This window comes from Hypanus sabinus, chromosome 4, assembly GCF_030144855.1.
Source record: "Hypanus sabinus isolate sHypSab1 chromosome 4, sHypSab1.hap1, whole genome shotgun sequence".
In the NCBI taxonomy this organism is placed as follows: Eukaryota; Metazoa; Chordata; class Chondrichthyes; order Myliobatiformes; family Dasyatidae; genus Hypanus; species Hypanus sabinus.
The window spans coordinates 49,481,483-49,508,757 of NC_082709.1; the positions used below are offsets into that span (position 1 = coordinate 49,481,483).

Below are 27,275 nucleotides of genomic sequence, written 5' to 3' on the forward strand. Positions count from 1 at the left end.
TGGGGACCTTTTCTGAATTATTTTCAATACCTTCAATTTGTTGTTTAAACTCAGATGTTGGCTATTATTAATTTTTATTATATGAGAAGGTATTTTATTTTCTTTTCTCCTTAATGAACAGCTTCGGTCTTGGTAGGGGTTAGATTCTTCTTTTTGTAATAAATTAGTATAGTTCAGTATAACTATTGATTAACTTATATGAATATGGGGTAACGAGATTGTTATTATGAACAGATATGATGTAATTGGTCATTTTTAAAATCTTTTTTTGACCTTCTATATACACTTTCTTGTACTCTGTATTCTTCTATGTAGAAACTAATACAAATACTGGAAAATAAAAAGCTATTTGTGAAGCATGAAATAGGAATGCAACAATTTTTGCCCTTATATGTTCAGTTTCTTTTACTTGGTTTGGCAAAGAATATATGAGCTGGAAGACTTTGTTAAAAGAAACAAAATCCTATTGAAACCACAGCTGATGTAATGTGTAGTTTTGGTCCCTGTATTACAGGAAAAATGTGATAGCACAAGAGAAGGTGTAAAGCAGATTTATAAGGACGTTGATGAAATCACTAAATTTTAGCTATGAAGGGAGATGAGCTAGATCTGGACTGATTCCTTCATCTGAAAAGAGGCTTAATCTCGGTGTTCAAAATTACAAGAGATTCAAACAAGGAGAGCTTGGATGATCTATTCTCTGTCGAAGTAGGGTCAGCAATTGAGGGGTGAAGATTGAAAATAGTTGGTAGATGAATCAAAGGTGAGTTGAGGAAAAAAAAACCCATCCAAATTTCCAGTGGGGACCTGGAACTCACTGCACAAATAGCCATCATCAGATTTAAAAGCATCTGAATGAGCATTTGAGGAGTTGGGTTCAGAAGGTTACAGACTGAAAGCTGGGAAGTGCAGTAGGGTCAAATTGATCTTGTAAGCTAGCACAAATATGATGAGCCAAATGCCCTCCTTTATCTTAAATTGCTTGATTCTGTGATTCAGCATGGTTCACTTTCAAACCAACTGCCTAGTAGTTGGGCTCAGTAGCATAGGAGTGAGCCCTGACCCTGAGTTCTCTCACTCTGCCCTCCATTCCTCAGGAACACCTGCATGATTTTTTATTGATTCCATTCTGCATACTTCATATAGCACTTTCCATTAACCAGGATAAATTACAATATTCACCCTGTTAAATTCCTCCTGATTATTAAAATTGTGATGGGTGAATGAAAATTCACCTTATGTACTTACTTGAAGTATCCCATGATCATAAACGCTACTGTCAGTGAGCTGAGTGAAAGGGCATATCCAAAGGTGTACATCACTGACATTCGCTCAAAAATTTCCTGCTGAGTAAGAATAAATATATTAAAAAGTTTAAAATACTTAGTAAATAACTCATATTATGGAGTTTTTTATTTTTGTTAGTTTTATGGAAAATTCAAAAACAGCATTATTAAGTATCATTTAAAATTGGGTTTCAGTGTTAATTCACAATAATTTGTAACAGTAATTTATGACCCACAACATCACAGTAAAGGATGTTTTAGTAGTACTTGTCTTTGCCAGTTGAAGGTTTGTATGAGGCACTCTGAATAATTTGACCATGTTTGGTTTCGGCTTTCCACAAGCTTCCATTTCCCATTATCATCACAGTGTCGATATGCAAACCCTGCAAACCAATGGAGAACAATAAAAACCCATTGTTATTAATCTACTGAATGCCATGTGTGTTTTTTGCTATTGGTATTTAATAATCTGTTAAACTTAGTAAATATGGTTTTAAAGCACAGTACCATCATGATTAAAGTCAAGCAGGTAGCTTGGGCAATGAACTGCAGTCAACTTTCCTGGGATACCTTTTGGCCAACATGTTATCCCATCCCACTCTGGAGAGCAAGATCCATCTGTAAAAGGACAGGATATCATGAAAGCAAAGAACGGAGCAAGTACGCTACCAAGTTTATAAAATACTTACAGAAGAACTCAAATGCAAAAACTAGAAAATGCTGAACACATTCAGCACATTAAACAACCTCTGTGGAGGAAGGTACAGAGTTAACTTTCCAGTGAATAGCCTCCCATCAGAACTGGGAAAGGTTATAAGTAACAATTTAAGATACAGGCAAATAGTAATGGAGAACCTGTCCAAGACCTGCAATGTACAAATGGCATATTAATAGGACTTAGCACTTAAAATCCAAAGGGATCAGGCAGTAGATTTAAGAGCTCTGATTTACCATTTCTCTTGCTAAATAACCGCTGTTTTGAGATATACAGTTTTTGAAGGGAGCCAATTCCAGATTCCATACTTTTCTACAATTTATTTGGAGAGAAAGCTTCCTGACCTCATATGTAAGCCAACTTGATAGGCTCCTGTATTTGGGATAATAAAAGTTTTCAAAATTAAATTTTGCCAATTAATTTGGTTTCAATAATTTATTTCCAAACTTCAGAACAGAATCAATGTTTGTTCACATTACATCAATGGGTAACTGAACAGCAAGTGGTTTAGAAACTACAAACTGAGATTTATTATTGGTAACACACACAAAATGCAGATCAATTTGATTGAATTCTTTGAAAGCGTATGATGAAGGCAGGGCAGTAGAAGTGATTTTGAAAGAGTTAAGTAAAGCCTTTGAGAAGGTCTCATATGGGAGACCAGTTTAAACGGTTAGGGCCCATAGAATACCAGGCAACTTGGCAAACTGGATCCAAAGCTGGCTTAGCAATAAGAACCAAAGTAAGATCAGAGATTAAGGGAGCTAGGGCTTTACTCTCTGGAGAGAAGGAGGATGAGAGGAGACATGATAGAGGTGTACAAGATATTAAGAGGAATAGATAGAGTGGACAGTCAGCGCCTCTTCCCCAGGGCACCACTGCTCAATACAAGAAGACATGGCTTTAAGGTAAGGGGTGGGAAGTTCAAGGGGGATATTAGAGGAAGGTTTTTCACTCAGAGAGTGGTTGGTGCATGGAATGCACTGCCTGAGTCAGATACACTAGTGAAATTTAAGAGACTACTAGACAGGTATATGGAGGAATTTAAGGTGGAGGGTTATATGGGAGGCAGGGTTTAAGGGTCAGCACAACATTGTGGGCCGAATGGCCTGTACTGTGCTGTATTGTTCTTTGTTCTTCTTTGTTCTTTTTCCACAACCATTTTAAAATATATAGAGCTATGGAAACTATCTTCAATTGATTCCCTACTAATACTTACTCCCTCCACTTATAAAGCTACATGTACTGAAATATAGTCCAAGAACTTTCCTTGCCTTGTTGATCTATTTGCATACCACATCAAACAGCCCTTCTGGACACACCTGAGAAATTCCTTTCCCTTTGAACCTGAACTACTTAAGGGAATTTCAATTGATTTTGGAAAATTGAAATCCACTAGTTCAATAACCCTATATTTATTGTGTCTCTCCAATATCAGCCTATATCCTATAGATGGTTGGGATGTAGGTAGTAGACCCTCAGCAAAGTGATCACATGCTTTTCATTTTTCATCTTTTATTTGAGGAGCCTTCTAGGATATCTTCCCTCAATACTGAAGTAACACATTTTTTGAACTGCACAATATCTCTTCCCATTATACTTGTCTCTCTGTTCTCACCTGAAAATTCTATAGCCTGGGGTTTCGAATTGCTGATTGATAATGGGTCTCAGTAATGGCAACAGTGTAATAAACACCTGTTTTAATTAAAGTCAGGAATTATCTCCTTTACTTGTTACACTCATTGTATTAAAGTAGTCACAATTTCACTTCACTTCAACTTATGTTTCTTTAGATAAAAATTATCTTTGTCATTCAATTATTACTTTGGTCAATATTTGTAAATTCCTGCTGTTTTGTCCATTGAAGCCATTGGCAGACTCTTCAGGAAAATCCTTTCTTTTTAGTCATTACTAGGAGTTACAGATTTTGTGATCATTATTTATATAATCACATATTGCTATTTATTCATTTCATGTGCTGAAAGAGTGCATATTTCTTCATATTAAGAAGATCTTTGCAATGATTGTGTCCAAGTTTCTAAAATAATTACCTGCAATTGGAGGGTTCGTGGAATTAGTTTTGGAGCAGGGAATTAACCACTTGTAATAATTATCATTGATTAAATTGCAGAAGGGACAGTGACTCATAGAATATAGAATCAAATTGCAAAAAAAATCTAAGAATTTTTCACCCACAATGCAGGGCATTTTGTACCTCCATTGCAATAAATCCACGAGCAATTAGGGATTGTTAATAACCACATTAATTCAGAATCCATTACTGAAGATGAGTAACTTGAAAACTTTTTCGAATCTTTTGACACTTGAGCTACCTCTTATTTTGGTGAAGCTTCACCCAAAGAGCAGCAATGTTACAAAAACATTGTGTGCACTTTAGAAAACTGACATTTTATATTTGACATGTGTCAAAATATATTTTGTTCCATTAATGCATTGGCATTAATTTCTCATTCCTAGACTTCCTTCTTTCCATCAACATTTCTGATTATTTCTTGAAAATCAGCACAAGTCAACATAAATTAGGTCACATTTTAAACTCAAGAATCTTTACAGATGCTGGAAATCCAAAATAACACACACAAAAGGCTGGAAGAACTCAACAGGTCAGGCAGCATATATGGAAAGGAATGAAGAGACAACGTTTCAGCTGCTGATGAAGGGTCTCGGCCCCAAAACATCAACTCATTATTCCTCTCCATAAATGCTACCTGACCTGCTGAGTTCCCCCACCATTTTGTGTGCATCACTCAAATATTAAACTCTTTCATTTGTTATTTATTTATGGCCACAATTATTGTCCATCCTTAATTGTCCTGAGAAGGAGATGAGCATCTCAAAATGCTACTCACTTTCTGCTGTGGTTAGTCCCATAGTGCTTTTGGACAGGAAGCTCCACAATTTAGATATAGTGAGGATGACAGTTTGGCAATATATTTCCAACTAAGGATGATATGTGACTAGAGGGAACCTGCAGATGGTGGTATTGCCATACACTGGATGTAATTGTCCTTTATGGTAATGGTTGTGAATTAGGGAGGTGATGTTGGAGCAGCATTCTCCTTAATCCACAACTGTCACTATGCTATTGGTATAGCTCATTTTGTAAATAATACACATGCATTGGTGTTGGATGGAGTTCCAGTCAAGTGGGCTCTTTTATTTGGATGATGTTACTGAGAATTAATTTTACCAGCTCTCCAGAAACCAAATCTTGTTCTCAATCCATCTGTTTCCCTCATTTGTAACTATGTGTACAACAATGCTGGTTGATGCAGATGTCTCAGTATGAATGAGCTTACCTGCATCAACCAACTTTGCTGAACGCATATTTTTGTGACTGGCACAGCAGCGTGGCAGTTAGCACAAACCATTACAGCAATCATTGACCAGGGTTCAATTCTTGCTGCTGCCTGTAGGGAGTCTGTATGTTCTCACTGTGACCACATGGGTTTCCACTCATATTCACTTAAGATTAGTGTTAGTGAGTTTTGAGTTAGTGCTGTATTGGTGAGGGAAGCATGGTGATCCCAGCACAATTCTAGGCCTGTGCTGGCCATTGATGCAAAACTATGTTTTGATGTTTCAATGTACAGTGACCTGAAACAGTATTCAAGCTCCCCCAACCCTTTGTCCTCATAAATGAGTATCACAACCAGTGATATTATAGACAATAGACAATAGGTGCAGAAGTAGACCACCATTCTGAGATCATGGCTGATCATCTACTATCAATACCCGGTTCCTGCCTTGTCCCCATATCCCTTGATTCCCCTATCCATAAGATACCTATCTAGCTCCTTCTTGAAAGCATCCAGAGAATTGGCCTCCACTTCCTTCTGAGGCAGTGCATTCCACACCCCCACAACTCTCTGAGAGAAGAAGTTTCTCCTTAACTCTGTCCTAAATGACCTGCCCCTTATTCTTAAACCATGCCCTCTGGTACTGGACTCTCCCAGCAACTGGAACATATTTCCTGCCTCTATCTTGTCCAATCCCTTAATAATCTTATATGTTGCAATCAGATCCCCCTCTCAATCTCCTTAATTCCAGCATATACAAGCCCAGTCTCTCTAACCTTTCTGCGTAAGACAGTCCAGACATCCCAGGAATTAACCTCGTGAATCTACGCTGCACTTCCTCTACAGCCAGGATATCCTTCCTTAACCCTGAAGACCAAAACTGTATGCAATACTCCAGGTGTGGTCTCACCAGGGCCCTGTACCAATGCAAGAGGATTTCCTTGCTCTTGTACTCAATTCCCTTTGTAATAAAGGCCAACATTCCATTAGCCTTCTTCACTGCCTGCTACACTTGCTCATTCACCTTCAGTGACTGATGAACAAGGACACCAAGAACTCTTTGTATTTCTTCCTTACCCAACTCTGCACCTTTCAGATAATACACCTTTCAGATAATCTGCCTTCCTGTTCTTACTCCCAAAGTGGATAACCTCACACTTATTCACATTAAACACCATCTGCCAAGTATCTGCCCACTCACCCAGCCTATCCAAGTCACCCTGAATTCTCCTAACATCCTCATCACATGTCACACTGCCACCCAGCTTATTATCATCAGCAAATTTGCTGATGTTATTTTTTATGCCTTCATCCAAATCGTTAACGTAAATTGTAAACAGCTGTGGTCCCAATACTGAGCCCTGTGGCACCCCACTAGTCACCACCTGCCATTCTGAGAAACACCCATTCACCGCTACCCTTTGCTTTCTATCTGCCAACCAGTTTTCTATCCATGTCAATGCCTTCCCCCCGATGCCCTGAGCTTTGATTTTACCCACCAATCTTCTATGTGGGACCTTATCAAATGCCTTCTGAAAATCGAGGTACACTACATCCACTGGATCTCCCCCGTCTAACTTCCTGGTTACATCCTCGAAAAACTCCAACAGATTAGTCAAGCATGATTTACCCTTGGTAAATCCATGCTGGCTCAGCCCACTCCTATCACTGCTATCTAGATATGCCACTATCTCATCCTTAATAATGGACTCTAGCATCTTTCCCAACACCGATGTCAGGCTGACAGGTCGATAGTTCACTGTTTTCTCCCTCCCTCCTTTTTTAAAAAAGTGGGATAACATTAGCCAATCTCCAATCCTCAGGAACTGATCCTGAATATAAGGAACATTGGAAAATGATTACCAATTCATCTGCAATTTCCAGGGCCACCTCCTTTAGTACCCTAGGGTGCAGACCATCTGGACCTGGGGATTTATCAGCCTTCAGTCCCATCAGTCTTCTCATCACTGTTTCCTTCCGAATGTCAATCTGTTTCATTTCCTCTGTTACCCTATGTCCTTGGCCCATCCATACATCTGGGAGATTGCTTGTGTCTTCCTTAGTGAAAACAGATCTAAAGTACTCATTAAGTTCTTCTGCCATTTCTCTGTTTCCCATAATAATTTCACCCAATTCATTCTTCAAGGGCCCAACATTGTTCTTAACTATCTTCTTTCTCTTCACATACCTAAAAAAGCTTTTGCTATCTTCCTTTATATTCCTGGCTAGCTTGCGTTTGTACCTCATTTTTTCTCCCCGTATTGTCTTTTTAGCTAAGTTCTGTTGTTCCTTAAAAACTTCCTAATCATCTGTCCTCCCACTCACCTTAGCTCTATCATATTTCCTTTTTTTTTTAATGCTATGCAACCTCTGACTTCCTTTGTCTACCACTGTGGCCCCTTTCCCCCCCTTTGAATCCTTCCTTCTCTGGGGGATGAACTGATTTTGCACCTTGTGCATTATTCCCAAGAATACCTGCCATTGCTGTTCCACTGTCTTTTCTGCTAGGCGATCCATCCAGTCAACTTTGGCCAGCTCCTCCCTCATGGCTCAATAGTTTCCCCTGTTCATCTGCAACACTGACACCTCCGAGCTGCCCTTATCCTTCTCAAATTGCAGATAAAAGCTTATCATATTGTGATCACTACCTCCTAATGGCTCCTTTACTGCGAGATCGCTTGTCAAATCCTGTTCATTACATAACACTAAATCCAGAATAGTCTTGTCCCTGGTCGGCTCTCATACAAGCTGTTCCAAGAATGCATCCCGTAGGGACTCTACAAACTCCCTATCCTGAGGTCTAGCACCAACCTGATTCTCCCAGTTCACCTGCATGTTGAAATCCCCCATAACTACTGCGACATTACCTTTGCCACATGCCAGTGTTAACTCCCTATTCAACTTGCACCCAATATCCATGTTACTGTTTGGTGGCTTGTGGACAACACCCATTTGGGTCCTTTTGCCCTTACTGTTCCTTAGTTCTATCCACACAGATTCTACTTGTCCTGACCCTATGTCCCCCCTTGCAAAGGACTGAATCTCATTCGTCACCAACAGGGCCACCCAACCCCCTCTGCCCACATTTCTGTCCCTACAATAGCACTTATACCCTTGTACATTCATTTCCCAGGTCTGATCTCCCTGCAGCCATGTCTCCGTTATCCCAACAACATCATAGTTACCCATTCGCACCTGGGCTTCAAGCTCATCCGTCTTATTTCTGACACTTCGTGCATTCAGATATAGAATTTTTAACCCATTTCTCCTCTTTCTGTTTGAATCCCTGCCTATTGTGCTTAACCCAGCTCCCCGAACTCCCATCAGGATATACGCCCCTAGAATTTTGTTGTCCTTCCTAAATTTACTTATTCTTTCAACACATTTAACTCCATGTTCCGTCAGACCATCCCTCTGTACATGAGTCCTCCTTATCACTTGTTCCGCCCCACCTTCCTCTACTACACACTTAATATTCCGGAACTGTGTAGTCCTCACCTGTCCTTTATTCTTCCTCTCACTGACCTCCCTCACATTCTGGATCCCCGCCCCCTGAAAATTTAGTTTAAACCCCCCCCCAAGAAGCACTAGCAAACTTCCCTGCAAGAATGTTGGTACCGCTCCAGTTCAGGTGTAAACCGTCCCTTCAGAACAGATCCCACCTTCCCTGGAACAACGCCCAATTATCTACAAACCTGAAGTCCTCCCTCCTGCACCATCCTCTCAGCCATGTATTAATCTTTGTAATCCTTCTGTTCCTTGCCTCACTCGCACGTGGCACAGGCAGCAATCCTGAGATTGTTACCCTGGAGGTCCTGCTCTTCAGCTTCGCACCTAACTCCCTGAACTCCCTACGCAGGACCCCCTCACTCATCCTACCCATGTCGTTGGTCCCTACATGGACCACAACATCTGGATTCTTGCCCTCCCTCTCGAGAATAGCCTGCACCCGATCTGAGGCGTCTCGGACCCCGGCACCAGGGAAGCAACATACCATCCGAGACTCCCGATCTTCCCCACAAAGTCTCCTATCCGCCCCCCTGACTATAGAATCCCCTATCAATACCGCTCTCTTCTCTTCCCTCCTCCCCTTCCTAGTCGAGGGTCAACCTCAGTGCCAGAGACAGGACCACTGCAGATTGTTCCTGGTAGGTCATCCCCACCAACAGTATCCAAAACGGTATACTTATTTTGAGGTGAAAGACTCCTCCAGACAGACAGAGAGAGCAACAAGTTAGTCAGGGTAGCAGGAAAGTGTGGGTGGGAATAAAGGGAATTCCTCTGATAAAGTGAGAGCATATGGCAGGTGTGATTAATACAGCAGCTGTGTAATGTGGCTCTGGCATGCTTATATGCCCAGCAAGCCGGACTATTCACAGAGAGGGAAAGAAATTACGAGAGCAGGAAGAAAGATTCTCATGTAGACAAGAAGAAGAAGTAGAATTTGATATTTGATTTTTCCTGATTTTCATGGACTATGACGGGTTGCTCTCACTTATATTCAGGATCTGTGGCGCTGAAAAGTCCGCAGCCAATCCCTGTGGAAAGGTCGGATTCTTCAAGATGATTGATGATGCCGATCGGCCTTTTCACATTAATATACATGGCGCAGTGAGCACTGTGTGGCTGCTGTGCACAACATCAAATGAATCTACTATTAAATTATACTCTGTTAGAAGTTGATAAAGAGACAAGATAATGGCCATAATTCCGACTGCACGGCTAAGGAAAGGTGAAAATCAATTCTTGTCCCTTCCCTCATACTTTATTTATCACCCAGTGCTCCCACTTCAAACCTGTTACCTAAATCCTTTGTGGTAAATGTACCCAGGCTGAAGTTTATGTCAGACCAGAACTGCCTTAGAAAAGAGGAAGCTACAGTTTACGATTGCCAGTTGTATCTATCACGCTGAGCACTGGTGCCCCCCCCACCCCCCAGTGTTGTGTGTTTAGTTCGCTACAGACTCACAAATGCATTGCCAGATCTGCTGAGAATACAGTGGCTGGCCTCATCAGCAAGAATGATGAGTTGGCACACAGAGTGGAGATAGAAAGGCTTGTCAAATGGTGTGAGAACAACAACCTGAGTTGTCAACATGGACAAGACAAAAGAGACAACTGTGGACCAGGAGAGCACATGTTGACCACTCTACACTTCAGATCAATGGCTCTGCTGTGGAGAGAGTGAAGAGCACAAAGTTCCTTGGTGTGCTCATAACAGATGATCCAACCTAGATCCACAACTCATCACTAGACAAGATGGCACAGTGTGGTCTATACTTCCTTAGGAGATTGAGGCATGCAAGGCTCCTCACCCCCATCTAGCAATTTTCTAAAGGAGTAACATTAAGAGAGTCTTGTCTGGTTGCATCATTGTCTAGTATAGGGTCTGACAAAGCCTGCAACACATTGGGCCGCAAGACTCTATAGAGGACAGCAAAACCCACCAAAAGGATCATCAAGGATCCTTCCAGCCTAATCATAACATTTACCAGGGGCATTGCAGACAGAAGGCCCAAAGCTCCACCATCCATCCCATAATCTCTTTGACCCATTACCATCAGGAAGGAGGTACAGAAGCATCAGAAATTGTACCGACAGACTCGGTAACAGTTTCTTCCCTCAAGTTGTGAGACTAATGAATACCCTGCCACCATCGAGGGCTCGTCTTTAGGACAGCAAGCTGTTTAATGTTTAGGAACCAGTATAGGATATGCACATTAGCTGAAGTCACCTTGCTGTGATCATCTTTCTTCAGAGACAAAAAACATTTTGCTGATCTGCTCTCAAGATTCTGTGGATCTCCAAACCAGATTGAATCATTTTTGTTTTTTAACGTATCCATTTTGTTTTGCAACATGTGAGCTGCTTTCTCAAGTAGTTGTGCCCCTTTCTTTGTGCTACACAGTGGGGATTCCCACGATCCAGATCCAGTGACAGTGAAGGATCAGTAACATATTTCTCAGATAGCTTGGTGTACGACCTGGAAAGAGGCACAAAGTTGGCAGCGTTTCCATGGAGCTGCGATCGTTATCCTTTCACTTGGCAGAGGCTGCGTGCAGTTAAATTAACACAGGCTACTTGCAACGTTTGATCAGTTCCTCTCAGAAAATGGTTTATCTATTGTTATTATTTTTGTCATAAGTACACTACACTACAGATTCTCAAAGATTCTCAAAGTTCATCTATTGTTATTATTGTTGTCATAAGTACACTACACTACAGATTCTCAAAGAAATAAAGGGGTTTAAAACATTGTAATGTTTTCTTCTGCAACAATCCTGCTTTAAGTGAAGTAAGGCACAATTGTTCTATGTGCAAGATTTCATTGAAAACCTGCATATGTGATTCTACTTCAAGTGGTCACCATTACAGTAACAATTCTATACATTAGCAAATAGAAGTGAGTGCAAAATATTGCATGTAACAAACAATACATGCAGTTCTCAGCATTAAAATTCCCAAACAAATACACAGCCCAACGCATTTGTTTCATACTCTTCAGATTTGTTTGGTGTAGATTCGATTTTCAAAGCACTACATTCATCCTATGAATGCCAGGAAACATGACTATCTTTAAAAACTTCAATCACATGGGAGAAACCTCCCTCAGATTATTTCCTGCAGAAGGAGCATTAGACATTAATTTTAGTAACTGTTCAATGGCACTGCACACGGGTGAATTCTTCTGTAAATTGAAGCATCATACCACACAAAAAAAAATCAAAAGGTTGTTCAGTGCCTGCTTCATTCCTATTTTTAAGGATTATCTTCTCTCTCTGGAGAAAGCATGATGCCAGAAATACAAGCCACCTTCTGAAATGTCAGGTCACTCAAGGCTGTTGGATGTCAAGTGCTGTTGACCCAAGGACTGGGAAAGGGTTGTGCTTGGTAGAATTCAAGCCTGGCTCCTGTACCAATTCATTGTTGTGAGAGTGGGACTGTGTCCCAGAACACTTCTGATTTCTTTTCAGCCTGGAAGTAAATAGTTTGTCTCTCAAGAGACAAGGTGATAAATCTGTTATGCAGGCAGCCAGGGTAAAGTGGAAAAGAAAATGCACTCTGTATTAATCTGAAATGTGGCACTGTAGCGGTGTGCTACACGCAGCGCTAAAATTACGACACGGAGTCGGTAACTGCAGTCGAAGGAAAAAACTTTATTCGAAATCCTCAGCCTCACTTTTAAGCCCCCCTCAACCTGCCCCCCGTGGCGCAGAGGCTCCAAAGCTCTGTGCTCGCAAACCCCCGTAGGCTATCTAATTGTGAGCCGGTTCGGATGTGCCAGGAAATGGGTCGCCACAGCACTACATTTTAATATTGAGGACTGAACAGTTCCTTAAAACAAATGGCAGCCACAGAGATTCCTGGAGGATTTGCTCTCTACTACCGAGAAAGAGTAGAGTCATAGAAAAATGAATTATGGAGCTGTATTCCCATATCCCTTTGTCCCACAGGACTCCTCTGTGTAAGACCTACCCCAGTGGGTCTTACCAAAGGGCAACACTTGTCCCCATTAAATTTCATCTGCCATTTTTCAGTCCATTTTTCCAGCTGGTCCAGATCAGATAGTCTTCCTCACTGTTCACTACACCCCTAGTCTTGTTGTCATCCACAAATTTGCTGATCCAGTTAACCACATTATCATCCAGATTACTGATACATTGTAGATAACAAACAACAACGGATCCAGCACCGAGTTCTGCAGCACTTCATTTAATCACAGGCAACCGTCAAATGCCACTCTCTGGTTTCTCCCACAAAGCCAATGTCTAATCCAATTTACTGCCTCATCTTGAATGCCAGGCAACTAAAACTTCTTGATCAACCTCCCATGTGGGACCGTGGCAAACGCCTTGCTTAAGTCTATGCATTCAACATCACTGCCTTGCCTTCATCAACTTTCCTGGTAACATCATCAAAAACAAAAGATTGATTAGAGATAACCAATGCATAGATTTGAAACTCTTTTGTCATTAACATCTTAAAAAAATATTCAGTGCTATTACCATGAGAGACAGAAGCAACCATTATGTTCCCTTGTTGCTGACCGGCTTAGATTCAGTCATATTTCTGTCAACCTTATTACAGATGCGATTGTCTTGGAAATGCTAAGAACGTTTTCTATTCAATTGGGTCACAAGGCATCTACTGAAACAGAGAAAGAGCCAGCACAAAACCATCAAGGCCTTTCTAACCTCCTCCAGAAACTGCAAAGGAAAGAAACCTCCTGGACTGTCACTCCTTTCAGTGGTTCATGGATTTGTGAAGTACACATATCCCTGCTTTCCAGTATCTCCACCACACAAAGGAAGCCTGTGCTTCCCAATTATTGTAGTACTCAGAGTGATCTTTTCTCCTCAGTACAGGGTGAGATGTGATAGAAGATCCTAAGTAGAGATGAAGGAACACGTTGTATAACTGCATAGATTTTTGAACGTAACTATGCAAATGAAGAAATTTTAATAAGCATACAGGATCCTGGGCTTTATAAACATGTGTAATGCACTAAAGCAAGCCTATATGACAGTGCAGAAAGGTTTTTGTAGAATGGTCCTGGTACGGAGGGAATTAAAATACCTAATTTGCATATTCAATTCACATATCTGTCTCACAGGAGCCGGGTACTAGCAGACTGACAATTCCTCATAGCTCCCCCTAAAATGTGACCTCACCTGCTGAACATCAGGCCATGGTCCTCTGGAAAATCACTGATCTCATTTCCTCAAGAGCTCTCCACAGCCTGCACCCTTCTTGTTCCCCATCTGTGTACAGCCACTTCTACCTCCTCCTTCCAATCACAACATTCTCCTGGTGGTTACATTATTTCAGCCTCTTCATGAACATACTTCTCTGTACTTAGACCCCTTTTGTCTGCGCTTTGGCTCTCCTCAACCAGAACTGTGGCACCGCTCCACCACATTAACAGTTTCCTGGCCCCGAGTGACTTATTTTCACCATTCCCTCTACACCCCTGAGCAACCTCTGCTTCTTCCTTGACCAGAGACTCAACCAGTCCCCTCTCCAGATATTGAATAATCAATATGTCAGAGATCACAGCCAGTAAAGAACATTAGAAGTATGAATTCTTTAAAAAAGAATTCTGTATTCTTTCAAGGGTCTTCATGGAATTTAATTTTCAGAGTGGCAATTGATGTTGTCTATTTATTTGTCATGGGCATTGCATGAATTATTAATTCTAAGAGCAGATGGTGCTGAGTAATAAACAGAAATCACTGCAAATACACAGCAAGCCAACTTACAACAGTGATGATAAAAGCAGCACTGGCATTTCAGGCTTGTGACCCCCTCAGCAGGACTGAAAATCGTTAAGAGGTGTTTCAGTTTTTAATCAATTTTAGGGATGGAGAATGAAATGATGAAAGGGAAATATTAATGATAAGTTGGTATGTACAGAATATTTCATTGTCTAGATAGTAGGAGAAAACAGTGGTTGTCATGGAATGAGTAGGGGAAGAAGAGTCCAACAAGATTGTAAATTGTAACATACGTGTTGCCTGTAACATTGGTTTGGGAGCTTTGGCTGTTGCTTTAGAGCTGTCACTTGTTTGAGGATTTTACGACCAACTGCTCTCTCTGGATTGCAGTAATGTGTGCAGACTGTGAAAGAGGAAATCTGAAAGAAAGTCAACTATTTTGTAGCAACTTCATTAATAAAGTGATAATGATGGAGTAAAGGGATAGGTAAACAGGTGTATAGATTAAAAGATAATGATTAGCTAATAATATATACATTATGGTAGTTGCTGTGCAGCCAAAAGGGAACCTTACACAGCAACAAGTGATGTACCAGACATTGTTCCCTAATAGTGCTAGACATAGGTCCAAATAAGGAATTGTCTGGTCACACAAAGCATTTTGAGGTAAAACATAACTAAATACGGGAAGGATGGCATGAGAGGGGTAGAATGTTCGAGAGTAGGGGGAGGTGTCAACATGAGGAACTGAGGTTGTATCCAAGCTAGCCTTGGCAGAAATAATTATAACTAACCAATAATGTTTTTACATCTAATTGTATATTAACATGTGATCGAAACTATTCTAAAATTGTCTTAACTTGCGAGACTGTAAGATTTCCTGTGACTAATGTTATAAATTGTGCAGAATTGTAAGTCGGGGTGGAATGCCCAGACTGTCTCCCTGTTCAGTCTGCAATTTCCCCATAGCATGCTATGAAAGAGTGAAGTTTGACCAAGTATCGCTTGTTTTATGGTTTTATTGAATTCGTGGTACCTTGCTTTATTGTATCAGGTCGATCCATCTTTGACAACAGAAGCTTTCATACTAGGGCCTTTGTGATATCTTAATTTATCCACGTGTGGTTTTCCCTCCACGGTTATTGACTGGCTTCTCAACCAAATTAATTCTATTTTTTCACTTCTGCTTTCACTCCTCTTTCTTCACCCAAAGCTGGATAGGTTGCCAATTTCCGGAACATACGCCCCACCAGCTTCTATTTTCAATGGATCATCTTCAGCAATTTCTACCACCTTAATGCACCTTTCTTCTCCTTTCAGCATTCCAGAGAAACCCTTGCTTCCTTGACTCAAGCTCAGTTTTTCATGTCCACCACCACCTTTTTCCCTTCTCCCATGTGACAGTCAGAAATCCAGCACTTGCCCTTTTACATCTTCACTTTACATCGTTCATTGGCCCCACACACCTTCAGATGAAAAATTGATTCACTTGAGATTCTCATTCTCTTTCTACAGAAAGAGCCCAACTTGCAAAGTTTTTCCTATTTTTTGTTTCAGATTTTCAGTATGTACTTTTTGATTTTCATTGCACAAAACCAAACCATGATTGGTTTGCAGACACCCCTCCAAAGCATTCACAGGGATGATCCTATGTTTCTTTCACCTGTCACTTTAATTTTCCATCCCACTCCCATTCTGGTCTCTTACATTATATTACTGAACTAGGTTCATTAACTCCATCTCATCATTGAAATAGAAACAATACAGCCCTCAAGGCTTAATAGAGAATTCAACAATTTCAAATATTCCCCGTCTCCAGTTTATATTTGAATTGACTAGTTCTGATGCAAGGTCATCAACCTGTAACATTAATTCCACTTTTCCTTCTCTGCAGATGCTGCCTGGCCTGCTGAGTATTTTCAGCCTTCTCATTTGTTTCAAAATCTATGATTGGACAGCAACATTGACACAGTAGAAACATTCCCATGCAGGTCCAGAGCAGAGCTTTAAAAAGCAGCCAGTTTTCAGTGGGAGTTTTTGCATCTTTCAGTGGCACAGATGCAGTAAAAGTGTTCCTGTGCAGGTCTGGAGCGGAGCTTGAAAAACCAGAGGTACTGTCTAGTAGAGTGGTCAGAGGCTTTAGCTCAACAGGCTTCAGCAAGAACAGGCAGAGGCAAGGTAAATAGGTAAGTTTATTTCGTATTTCATTTTCTTACTTGACTCTTGAAAAAAATAGAGGGTATGTCAGCAGGGCCAGTGTTCTGTTCTGGGTGTCAGATGTGGGATTTCCAGGAGACTTCCAGCCTCCTCAATGGCCACATCTGCACCAGGTGTATCGAGATGCAGATCCTTAGAGACTGGGCTCGGGTACCAGAATTGCGGCTTGATAACCTTTGGCTTGTTAGGGGAAGTGAGGAGGTGATAGACAGGAATTACAGAAGAATAGTCATCCCAAGGCTACAGCAGACAGATAAATGGGTGACTCTCAAGAGAGGGAGGGGAAAGCATCAGATAGTGGAGAGCACCACTGTGGCCGTCCCCCTCAACAATAAGTACTCCATTTTGAGTAGTGTTGAGGGGAGAGAGGGGGATGACCAACCTAGGGGAATCAAAAGCAGCCAGGCCTCTGGCACTGAGGCTCAGAAGGTTAGGGAACTGAAGAGGATGGCTGTTGTAATAGAGGACTCTATAGATAGGGGAACAGATTGGTGATTCTGTGAACACAAAAAAGAAACACAGATGGTGGTTTGGATTCCAGATGCCAGGGTCCGCGATGGTTCTGAAGGTGTCCACAGTATCCTGAAAAGGGAGAGTGAGCAGCCAGAAGTTGTGTTACATGTAGGTACCAATGACATAGGTAGAAAAAGGGAAGAGGTCCTGAAATCAGAATACAGGGTGTTAGGAAGGAAGCTAAGAAGCAGGACCTCAAGGGTAGTAATCTCAGGGTTGCTGAATGTGCTATGAGACAGTGAGGATAGAAACATAATGAGGTGGTGGATAAATGTATGGCTGAAGAATTGGAGCAGAGGGCAGGGACTCAGATTTCTGAATCATTGGGACATCTTCTGGGGCAGGTATGACCTGAACAAAATGCATAGGTTGCACTTGAATCCAAGGGGAATGAATATTCTTGCAGGCAGGTTAGCTAAAGCTGTTGGGAGTGGTTCAAACTAATATGGCTATGAGATGGGAACCAGTAAGATAGAGCTGAGGATGAGTTACACAGGTAGATGATGGGTGGAACATGAGTGTATGGAAGGACAAGCCAATGATGCAGACAGAGCAAAGAGTAAATTGTACCACAGTGGCAAAACTCAAAAGGCTGAAGAACACTGGACTGAAGGTGCTGTATTTGCTATACTTAAATGCAAGTAGTATTCAGAATAAGGTGGATGAACCTGTGGTGCAATTAGAGATCGGTTCGGTATGACATCATGGGCATCACTGAGTCGTGGCTGAAGGAAGGTCATAGTTAGGAGCTTAATATCAAAGGACATACTTTGTATTGAAAGGACAGGCATGAAAGCATTGGCCGAGGTGTGGCCCTGTTGGTAAAAGATAGAGTTACATCTTTAGAAAGAGGAGACATAGGGTCAGAGAATATTGAATCTTTGTGGACGGAGTTAAGAAACTACAGTGTAAAAAACATTATGGGAATCATATATAGGCCTCCAAATAGTATCCAAGATATGTGGTTGCGATTGAGAGGGAACAAGAAAGGGCATGTAAAAAGGGTAATGAAATAATTGTATTGGGGGACTTCATTATGCAAGGGGATTTGGAAAATCAGGTTGGTGTCATATCACAAGAGAGGAAATTTGTTGAATGCCTACGAGATGGCTTTTTAGAGCAGCTTGTGCCTGAGCCTACTAGGGGAAAGGCCATCTTAGATTGGGTGCTGTGTAATAATCCAGATTTTATTAGGGAGCCTAAGGTAAAGGAAACTTCAGGAGACAGTGATCATAATCTGACTGAATTCATACTGCAATTTGAGCAAGAGAAGTACAAGTCACATGTATCAGTATTGTAACGGAATAAAGGGAATTACAGAGGCATGAGAGAGGAGCTGGCCCAGGTGGATTGGAGGGGGATACTGGCAGGGATGACGACAGAGCAGAGTGGCTGAACTTTCTGGGAATAGTTCACAAGATACAGGATAGATATGTCCCATAGAAGTAGTAGTTCTCAAATGGCAGGGCTAGGCAACTGTAGCTAACAGTTAAGGACTGCATAAAAACCAAGCAAAGGGCATATAATTTAGCAAAATTGAGTGGGAAATTCGATGGTTGGGAGGTTATTAAAATCCAAGGTAAAAAATGAAATATGAGGGAAAATTAGCCGATAACATAAAGGATATTAAAATTTCCTCCAGTTATATAAAGCGCAAAAGGGAGGTAAGAGTTGATAGTGGACCAATGGAAAATGATGCTGGTGAGGTAGTAATGGTGCACAAAGAAATGGTAGATGATATAAATAAGTACTTTGCATTTGTCTTCCCTGTTAAGACACTAGCAATGCGCCAGAGGTCCATAAGTATCAGGGAGAGGAGTGAGTGCCATTGCATTACAAAGAAAAAATGCTAGGCAAACTGAAAGGTCTTAAGATGGACAAGTCACCTGGATCAGGTGGACTACATCCTAGGGTTCTGAAAGAGGTTGCTGAAGATACAGCAGATACATTAGTTATGATCTTTCAAGAATCACTTGATTCTGGCATGGTCCCAGATGACTGGAAGTTTGCAAATGTCACTCCACTCCTTAAGAATGGAGGAAGGGAAAAGAAGGGAAATTAAAGGCTGGTTCGCCTTATCTCAGTGGTTTGGAAAGTGTTGGAGTCTATTATTAAGGATGAGATTTTGAGGTACTCGGACACTAATGATAAAATAAGTCAGTCAGCATGGTTTCTGTAAAGGGAAATCTTGCCTGACCAATCTGTTAAAAGTTCTTTGAGGAAGTAACAAACAGTGTGGACAAAGGAGAGGCAGTGGATGTCATTTACTTGGATTTTCAAGAAGGCATTTGATAAGTTGCCACACATGAGGCTACTTAACAAGATAAAATCCTATGGTGTTGCAGGAAATATACTGACATGGATAGCGGAATGGCTGACAGGCAGGAGGCAGCAAGTGGGAATAAAGGGGGCCTTTTCTGGTTGGCTACCAGTGACTAGTGATGTTTTTCAGGGGTCAGTATTGGGACTGCTACTTTTTATACTGTTTGTCAATGATTTGCATAATGGAATCAATGGCTTTATGGCAAAGTTTGCAGATGTTTCGAAGATATGTGGAGTGGTAGGTAGTGCTGAGGAAGCAATGTGATTGCAGCAGGACTTAGACAAATTGGAAGAATGGGCAAAAATGTGGCTAATGGAACACTGTTGGGAAATGTACGATAATGCATTTTGGTAAAAGGAACAATAGTACAGACTTTTATCTAAATGGGGAGAAAATTCCAACATCACAGGTGCAAAGGAGTTCTCATGCAAGACTCCCAGAAGGTTAATTCACAGGTTGAGTCTGTGATAAAGAAGGTAAATGCAATGTTGACATTCATTTCAAGGGGAACAGAATATAAAAACAAGGAGATAATGCTGAAGATTTATAAGACACTAGTCAGGCCACACTTGGAGTACAGGTGTCCCCGCTTTACGAATGTTCACTTTATGCCACTTCGCTTTTTTTAGTAACTTGTTTTTGCTTACAAAGAGGATTTTCGCTCTTATGAAAATTTTTCCTGTATAAACTAGTGCTTCTTCGCTTTACACGATTTCAGCTTAAGAAAGGTTTCATAGGAATGCTCTACCTTTGCAAAGGGGGGGACACCTGTATTGTCAACAGTTTTGAGCCCTAAATCTCTGAAAGGATGTGTTGTCATTGGAAAGAGTCCAGAGGAGGTTCATAAGGATGATTCTGGGAATGAAGGGGTTAACATATGAGGAGCTTTTGGCAGCTTTGTGCCTGTACTCACCGGAATTTAGAAGAATGAGGGGTGATCTTATTGAAAGGACTAGATAAGGTGGATGTGGAGAGGATGTTTCCTATGGTGAAGGTATCCAGAACCAGAGGGCACAGCCTCAGATATGAGGGGTGACTTTTTAGAACAGAGTTAGAGAGGAATTTTTTTTAAATCAAGAGAGTAGTGAATCTGTGGAATGCCCTGCCACAGACAGCTGTGCAGGCCAAGACCATGGATATATTTAAACCAAAAATTGATAGTTTCCTGATTGATCAGGGCATCAAGGTTATGGTGAGAAGGCAAGTGTATAGGGTTGAGTGGGATCTGGGATCAGCCAAAGCAGACTCAATGGGCTGAATGGCCTAATTCTGCTTTTATGCCTTACGGTCTTTTTGTCTAACTGCAGTGCTTTATAACTCACAGTTCAAATATTCTCTCTTTTTTAAAAAAAAATACAGCCTCTCCACATAAATGCATACCACAACACACTTCCATGCAAATTCTGTAAGTATAGCCCTTGCTTTTTGATTTCACCTCTGCGTGAAGCCATAAGTTGGTACAAATGCACGTGATGGAAATTTACTTACATAAAGAACAAAAATTGTGATGAACACACCTTTACTATCCTCTGAACCAGCACCAACATTATTCTCTTTACCATAGATTATTCCACTGATATATTTCTCTTTGTCCTGTACAGTTGTGAAAAAATATGAGCACAATACACATTTATAGCTGTCATATGTATAAATTGGCTCCAAGGACATTTCTTTGCCATATACTGTATAGTTGTCTCTTACATTTTAACTCTCAAAGTGCAACATCTTATACTTGTTCAGATTAACTTCCATCTGCCCTAACTGTGCCATATTTCAAACTGGGCTATACATTCCTGACCCTTTTGATAACCCACCTCAAAATACACAAACCCATTGGTTTTTTTTGGTCATCTGTAAACTTGCTAATCAGACTCCCTATATTTTCATCCAGATCACTTATATATATCACAAACATGAAATCCAAGCGTTGATCCTTGAGCGACACCATTGGTCACAGAATTTCAGTTAGAATAACACCCTTCACCACAATCCTTATCTTCTATGGCCCAAATTATTTTGAATCCATTCCACCAAGCCTTCATGGGTGCCATGTGTCTGAATCTTTTGGATTAGCCTAGCACAGGGAGCCTTGTCGAAAGCTTTATTAAAACTCCATGTACAAAATCATTTTCATGCTCCCCCTTCCTTTAAAACTGGACATGGCCTCCACTGCACAAAGTCATGCAGAATATCCTGAATTAGTCCATGTTTTTCCAATGCAAGTGGATCCTATCCTTAAGAATCTTCTCCAATCATTTCTCTGCCATGGATATAAGGCTCACCAGCTTACATCATTGCTGAAATTGAGTAGCTTTCTTTGCTTTTCTGTTAAACACAATTCTAAAGCTGTGATCAATTCAGGAGCTGTTGTTCCCTGTGGTAATGTTCTGAATTTTCAGCACAGCAGCACTGTCAGTCCCTTCGGGCCAGTAGACAATCGAGGAATTTCACATTCAGTTTAAATGCAGTAACCCAGGCAGGAGAAAATAACCAACATTATTAGTCACAGTTATGTAGAATTTCAGTGACCACGAGTAGGTAAGGAAACGTATTATATTAAAGAACACAGATACTGCAAACCTACTAGATAAAGTACAAAATTAACAGTATTCGAGACTACAGCTGGATCTACTTTTTAAGCATGAAAATGACAGAGTGGATTTTTTAAAAATTCTGCAATAAACATTGTATGGTTTTGTACTTAAAGCAAAGAAACAAGTTATTCAACCAATGTTGGGCTCCTTTTGCCTTTTTTCAATTCACCCCATTAATCTTTCTGTCCTCTGGATTGTGCCTGCCTAGCGTCCACTGTATATAATCCTTGTGTTTCACTTTGACTGAAGATGTTTCCCTTAGCTGTTTTGTTCTAGTGATCTGCCAGTCCCAGCACCACGTTCACTCCATTCAGCATACAACATCAATGCAGGGGAAGGCTAGTCATTTACCAGTGCTACAGTTGAACTATCAACATGCCCATGGAATTTTAACTACTCTTACATGCACCATATCTTAACTCACTAATACCCAGTCCTTATAAAGAGAACCCTCTTTTTTAGTAGTTCTACCAACTCCAGACTTTAAAAGATAAGACCAACATTAGTTAACTTTTCAAACCGTTTCTTCTGTTTTCCATTCTCAGTGTGGTCTGCCATTCATTAGGGATCTTAGTTCTGATGTCAGAATACTCAAGAAAACTATATAATTCAGAAATTGATGGCAATCTAAGAAACTAAACAACATAGCAAAGTTGTACCTCCTTCGGTTTGATTCAATATTTGACGATCACAGTTTATATTTTCTTCAATAACTCGATTGATTTGTTCTTTCTTGGTAACTACATCAGCAGTTTTAACCTGGAAAGAGAAAAGGAAATCCAGTTGAGATTAAAATAAGATTGGTAAAAATAAAGCAAGATTGGAAAAGAATGACACATTGTGAAGTAAAACTCGTATGACACTGGAAGAAACGGTTGTAAGATTTACCTGAATCCAGAAGGATTACATCTTTAAATTAGTTTTAATTTTGCACATAATTTCTGCTATATTTCCCTATTACGCCGTGCCTTTAAGTGTGTAGTTAAAGGCATCGAAACACTGAGCAGTACAAAATGCAGTTAAAGAACCTTTGACCAAGTTAGTCCATGCCAATCATGGTGTCCACTTAACTAGTCCCAATTTTCTGCGCTCAACCCACATTTCTGTGGGTCGTCCCTGCATGAAATTCTCCAAGTGATTCGTAAATGACATTATTGTATCTGCCTCAACCACTTCCTCCAGCATCTCACTCCATATACTCACCACCCTCTGTGTGAGAAATTTGCCCAAGTATCAAGAAACATAGAGGAGGCTTGAACCAAATGCAGAGCAGTGGAGATGATTTAGCAATGAGCCACCACTTTAATAATAAACTGCAAACTAACAAGCCTCAAGAAGCCACAAAACAAGAGCAAATGGATACTTAATACTTAACACAACAAGGTAACTGAAGGCTAGGAGCAACTGGATGAGGATGGCTGGTTCAGTGGTGAACCAGGACTGTAAATGTGAGCAGGGATTAAATAAGCTGCATGTGATGAGTTGTAAACAAGTGGGAAGTGATTAATGTTAGCTAGGTGGAGACAATGAGGTGTTTGCTTGTGCAGGCCTGATAGGACCCATTTACTACAGCCAGCACTTGAAGGCCTAGTATGATTCAGATGAGTCTGGTGGAGCTTTTCAAAGAGCAATAGATCCAAGACAAAACTGTGAAACTTGGTTTCAGGAGGGTTAGAACCAACAGTTCAATATTATGGGGTTATGTTGTTTTAGATATGACAGATTAAATAGGAGGGGTGGCGTCACTAGCCAGGGAAAATTTCATATCAAAGTCCAATCAGAGTAGACTGGAGAATTCATCTCGTGAGCCATTATGGGTGGAATTGAGAAAATAGAAAAGTAATGAGGCTATATTAAAAACCACCCAACAGTTCGAGGGATTTACAGGAACAAATTTGCAGAGAGATAACAGACTGTTGCAAGAAACATAAGATCGTTATAGTTGGTAATTTTAACTTCCCAAGTATCGATCGGGACTCTCATATGGTAAAAGGATTAGACGGGACAGAGTTTGTCAAATGTGTTCAGGAAGGTTTCTGTGATCAGTGTGTGGAAGACCCAATGAGTGAGTGATACTGGATCTGCTATTAGGGAATGAGACAGGGAAAGTGACAGAAGCTTGTATAGGGGACCATTTTGCAAATAGTGATCAGAATGCTATTAGTTTCAAAGTAAGTATGGAAAAGATAGGTCTGGTCCAAGGATTGAGATTCTAATTGGAGAAAGACCAATTTTTATAGCATCTAAAAGGATATGGCAAGCATGGATTGGGACAGACTGTTTTCAGGCAAAAGACAGACAGACAGACATACTTTATTGATCCTGAAGGAAATTGGGTTTCGTTACAGCCACACCAACCAAGAATAGTGTAGAAATATAGCAATATAAAACCATAAATAATTAAATAATGATGTTGATTATGCCAAGTGGAGATAAGTCCAGGACTAGCCTATTGGCTCAGGGTGTCTGACATTCCGAGAGAGGAGTTGTAAAGTTCGATGGCCACAGGCAGGAAAGACTTCCTATGACGCTCAGTGTTACATCTCGGTGGAATGAGTCTCTGGCTGAATGTACTCCTGTGCCTAACCAGTACATAATGGAGTGGATGGGAGCATTGTCCAAGATGGCATGCAACTTAAACAGCATCCTCTTTTCAGACACTACCATCAGAGAGTCCAGTTCCAACCCCACAATATCACTGGCCTTACGAATGAGTTTGTTGATTCTGTTGGTGTCTGCTGCCCCAGCACACAACAGCAAACATGATAGCACTGGCCACCACAGACTCGTAGAACATCCTCAGCATCGTCCAGCAGATGTTAAAGGACCTCAGTCTCCTCAAGAAATAAAGACGGCTCTGACCCTTCTTGTAGACAGCCTCAGTGTTCTTTGACCAGTTCAGTTTATTGTCAATTCATATCCCCAGGTATTTGTAATCCTCCACCATGTCCACACTGACCCCTTGGATGGAAACAGGGGTCACCGGTGCCTTAGCCCTCCTCAGGTCTACCACCAGCTCCTTAGTCTTTTTCACATTAAGCTGCAGATGATTCTGCTCGCACCATGTGACAAAGTTTCCCACCGTAGCCCTGTACTCAGCCTCATCTCCCTTGTTGATGCATCCAACTATGGCAGAGTCGTCAGAAACCTTCTGAAGATGGCAAGAATGTACTTGGTAAGTCAAAGTGATCTTCGTAAGTGGCAGGCCTTCAAAAGTGAAATTTTGAGAGTACAATGCTTGCATGTGCTTTTCAAAATAAAAGGTAACAGATTTAGGGAACCTTCAAGAGATGTTAAGGCCCTGGTTAAAAAAAGTAGGTGCATGGCAGGTATAGGCAGGTAGGAACAAATAAGATACTTACAGAGTATTAGAAATGCATGAGAATACTTAAAAGTAAATCGGGACGGCTTAAAGAAGGCATGAGGTTGCTCTAGCAACAAGGCGAAGGAGAAACCCAAGGGCATCAAATCAGTAGAAAGATGTGACATAGGACTGGAAAATGTTGAGTCCTGTGGGTTGAGTTAAGAAACTGCAAGGGTAAAATGACCCTAATGGCAATTATATACAGGCCCCCCAACAGTGGCTGGGAAGTGGACCACAAATTACAACAGGAAGTTGAAGAGACGAGTCAAAAGGGCAACGTTATGATAGTCATAGGAGATTTTAACATACAAGTCAATTAGGAAAATCAGGTTGGTAATGGATCTCAAGAGAGAGAGTTTGTTGAATGCCTAACAGATGGCTTTTTAGAGCAATTTATTGTGAGCCTACTAGGGGATCAGCTATACTGGATTGGGTGTTAAGTAAAGAACTGGAGGTGACTAGGGAGTTTAAGGTAGAAGAACCCTTAGGAACCAGTGATCACAATATGATTGAGTTCATAGGGAGACAGTGAAGACTGAAGTAGCAGTATTTCAGTGGAGTAAGGGAAAATACAGTGGTGTGAGAGAGGAGTTGGCCAAGGTAAATTGGAAGAAGCTGCCGGCAGGGATGTCAGCAGAGCAGCAATGGTGTGCATTTCTGGGAAAACATAAGGAAGGTGCAGGATGTGTATATCCCAAAAGTGGAGAAATACTCAAGTGGCAAAATAGTACAACGGTGGCTAACAAGGGAAGTCCAAGCTAATGTAAAAACAAAAGAGAGGGCATACAACAAAGCAAAAATTAGTGGGAAGATAGAGGACTGGGAAGTTTTTAAAAACCTACAGAGAGCAACTAAAAGAATCATTAGGAGGAAAGATGAGATATGAAAGCAAGCTAGCAAACAATATCAAAGTGGATAGTAAAAGCTTTTTTAAGTATGTAAAAAGTAGAAGAGATGAGAGTGGATATAGGACCACTAGAAAATGAGGCAGGAGAATTAATAACAGGGACAACGAGATGGCAGATGAACTAAATGAGTATTTTGCATCAGTCTTCACTGTGGAAGACACTAGCAGTGTGCCAGACGTTGTAGTGTGTGAAGGCAGATAAGTGGGTGCAGTTACTGTTACAAAAGAGAAGGTGCTAAAAAAGCTGAAAGACCTAGAAGTATATAAGTCACCTGAACCAGACGAACTGCACCCTAGGCTTCTGAAAGAGGTTGCCTTGGAGATTGTGGCAGCATTAGAAATGATCTTTCAAAAATCATTGGAAACTGGCATGGTGCCAGAGGACTGGAAAGTAGCAAATGTCACTCCACTCTTCAAGAAAGGAGGATGGCAGCAGAAAGGTAATTATAGACCAGTCAGCCTGACCTCAGTGGTCGGGAAAATGTTAAAATCAATTGGTAAGGATGAGATGATGGAGTACTTGGTAACACAGGACAAGATAGGACAAAGTCAGCATGGTTTCCTTCAGGGAAATTCCTGCCTGATGAACCTGTTGGAGTTCTTTGAGGAGATTACATGTAGGATAGATAAAGGGGATGCAGTGGATGTTGTATATTTGGAATTTCAGAATGCTTTTGACAAGCTGCCACACATGAGGCTGCTTACCACGTTAAGAGCCCATGGTATTACAGGAAAGTTACTAACATGGTTAGAGCATTGGCTGATAGGAAGAAGGCAGCGATTGGGAATAAAAAGAGCCTTTTCTGGTTGATCACCAGTGA

At 41.0% G+C, this 27,275-nt stretch overlaps 1 protein-coding gene across 1 annotated transcript in view; it reads right to left on the minus strand.

The window, feature by feature from the left end:
• Positions 1-27,275, minus strand: part of LOC132392745 (parathyroid hormone 2 receptor-like) — a 144,330-nt gene that overhangs the window by 93,074 nt on the left and 23,981 nt on the right. Inside the window, exons 2-5 of the mRNA XM_059967049.1 lie at positions 22,843-22,942; positions 1,794-1,904; positions 1,554-1,669; positions 1,249-1,346 (exon numbers count right to left, since the gene is read on the minus strand). Of these exons, the coding sequence (XP_059823032.1) occupies positions 1,249-1,346; positions 1,554-1,669; positions 1,794-1,904; positions 22,843-22,942 (425 nt within the window). The remainder of the gene's footprint in view (positions 1-1,248; positions 1,347-1,553; positions 1,670-1,793; positions 1,905-22,842; positions 22,943-27,275) is intronic.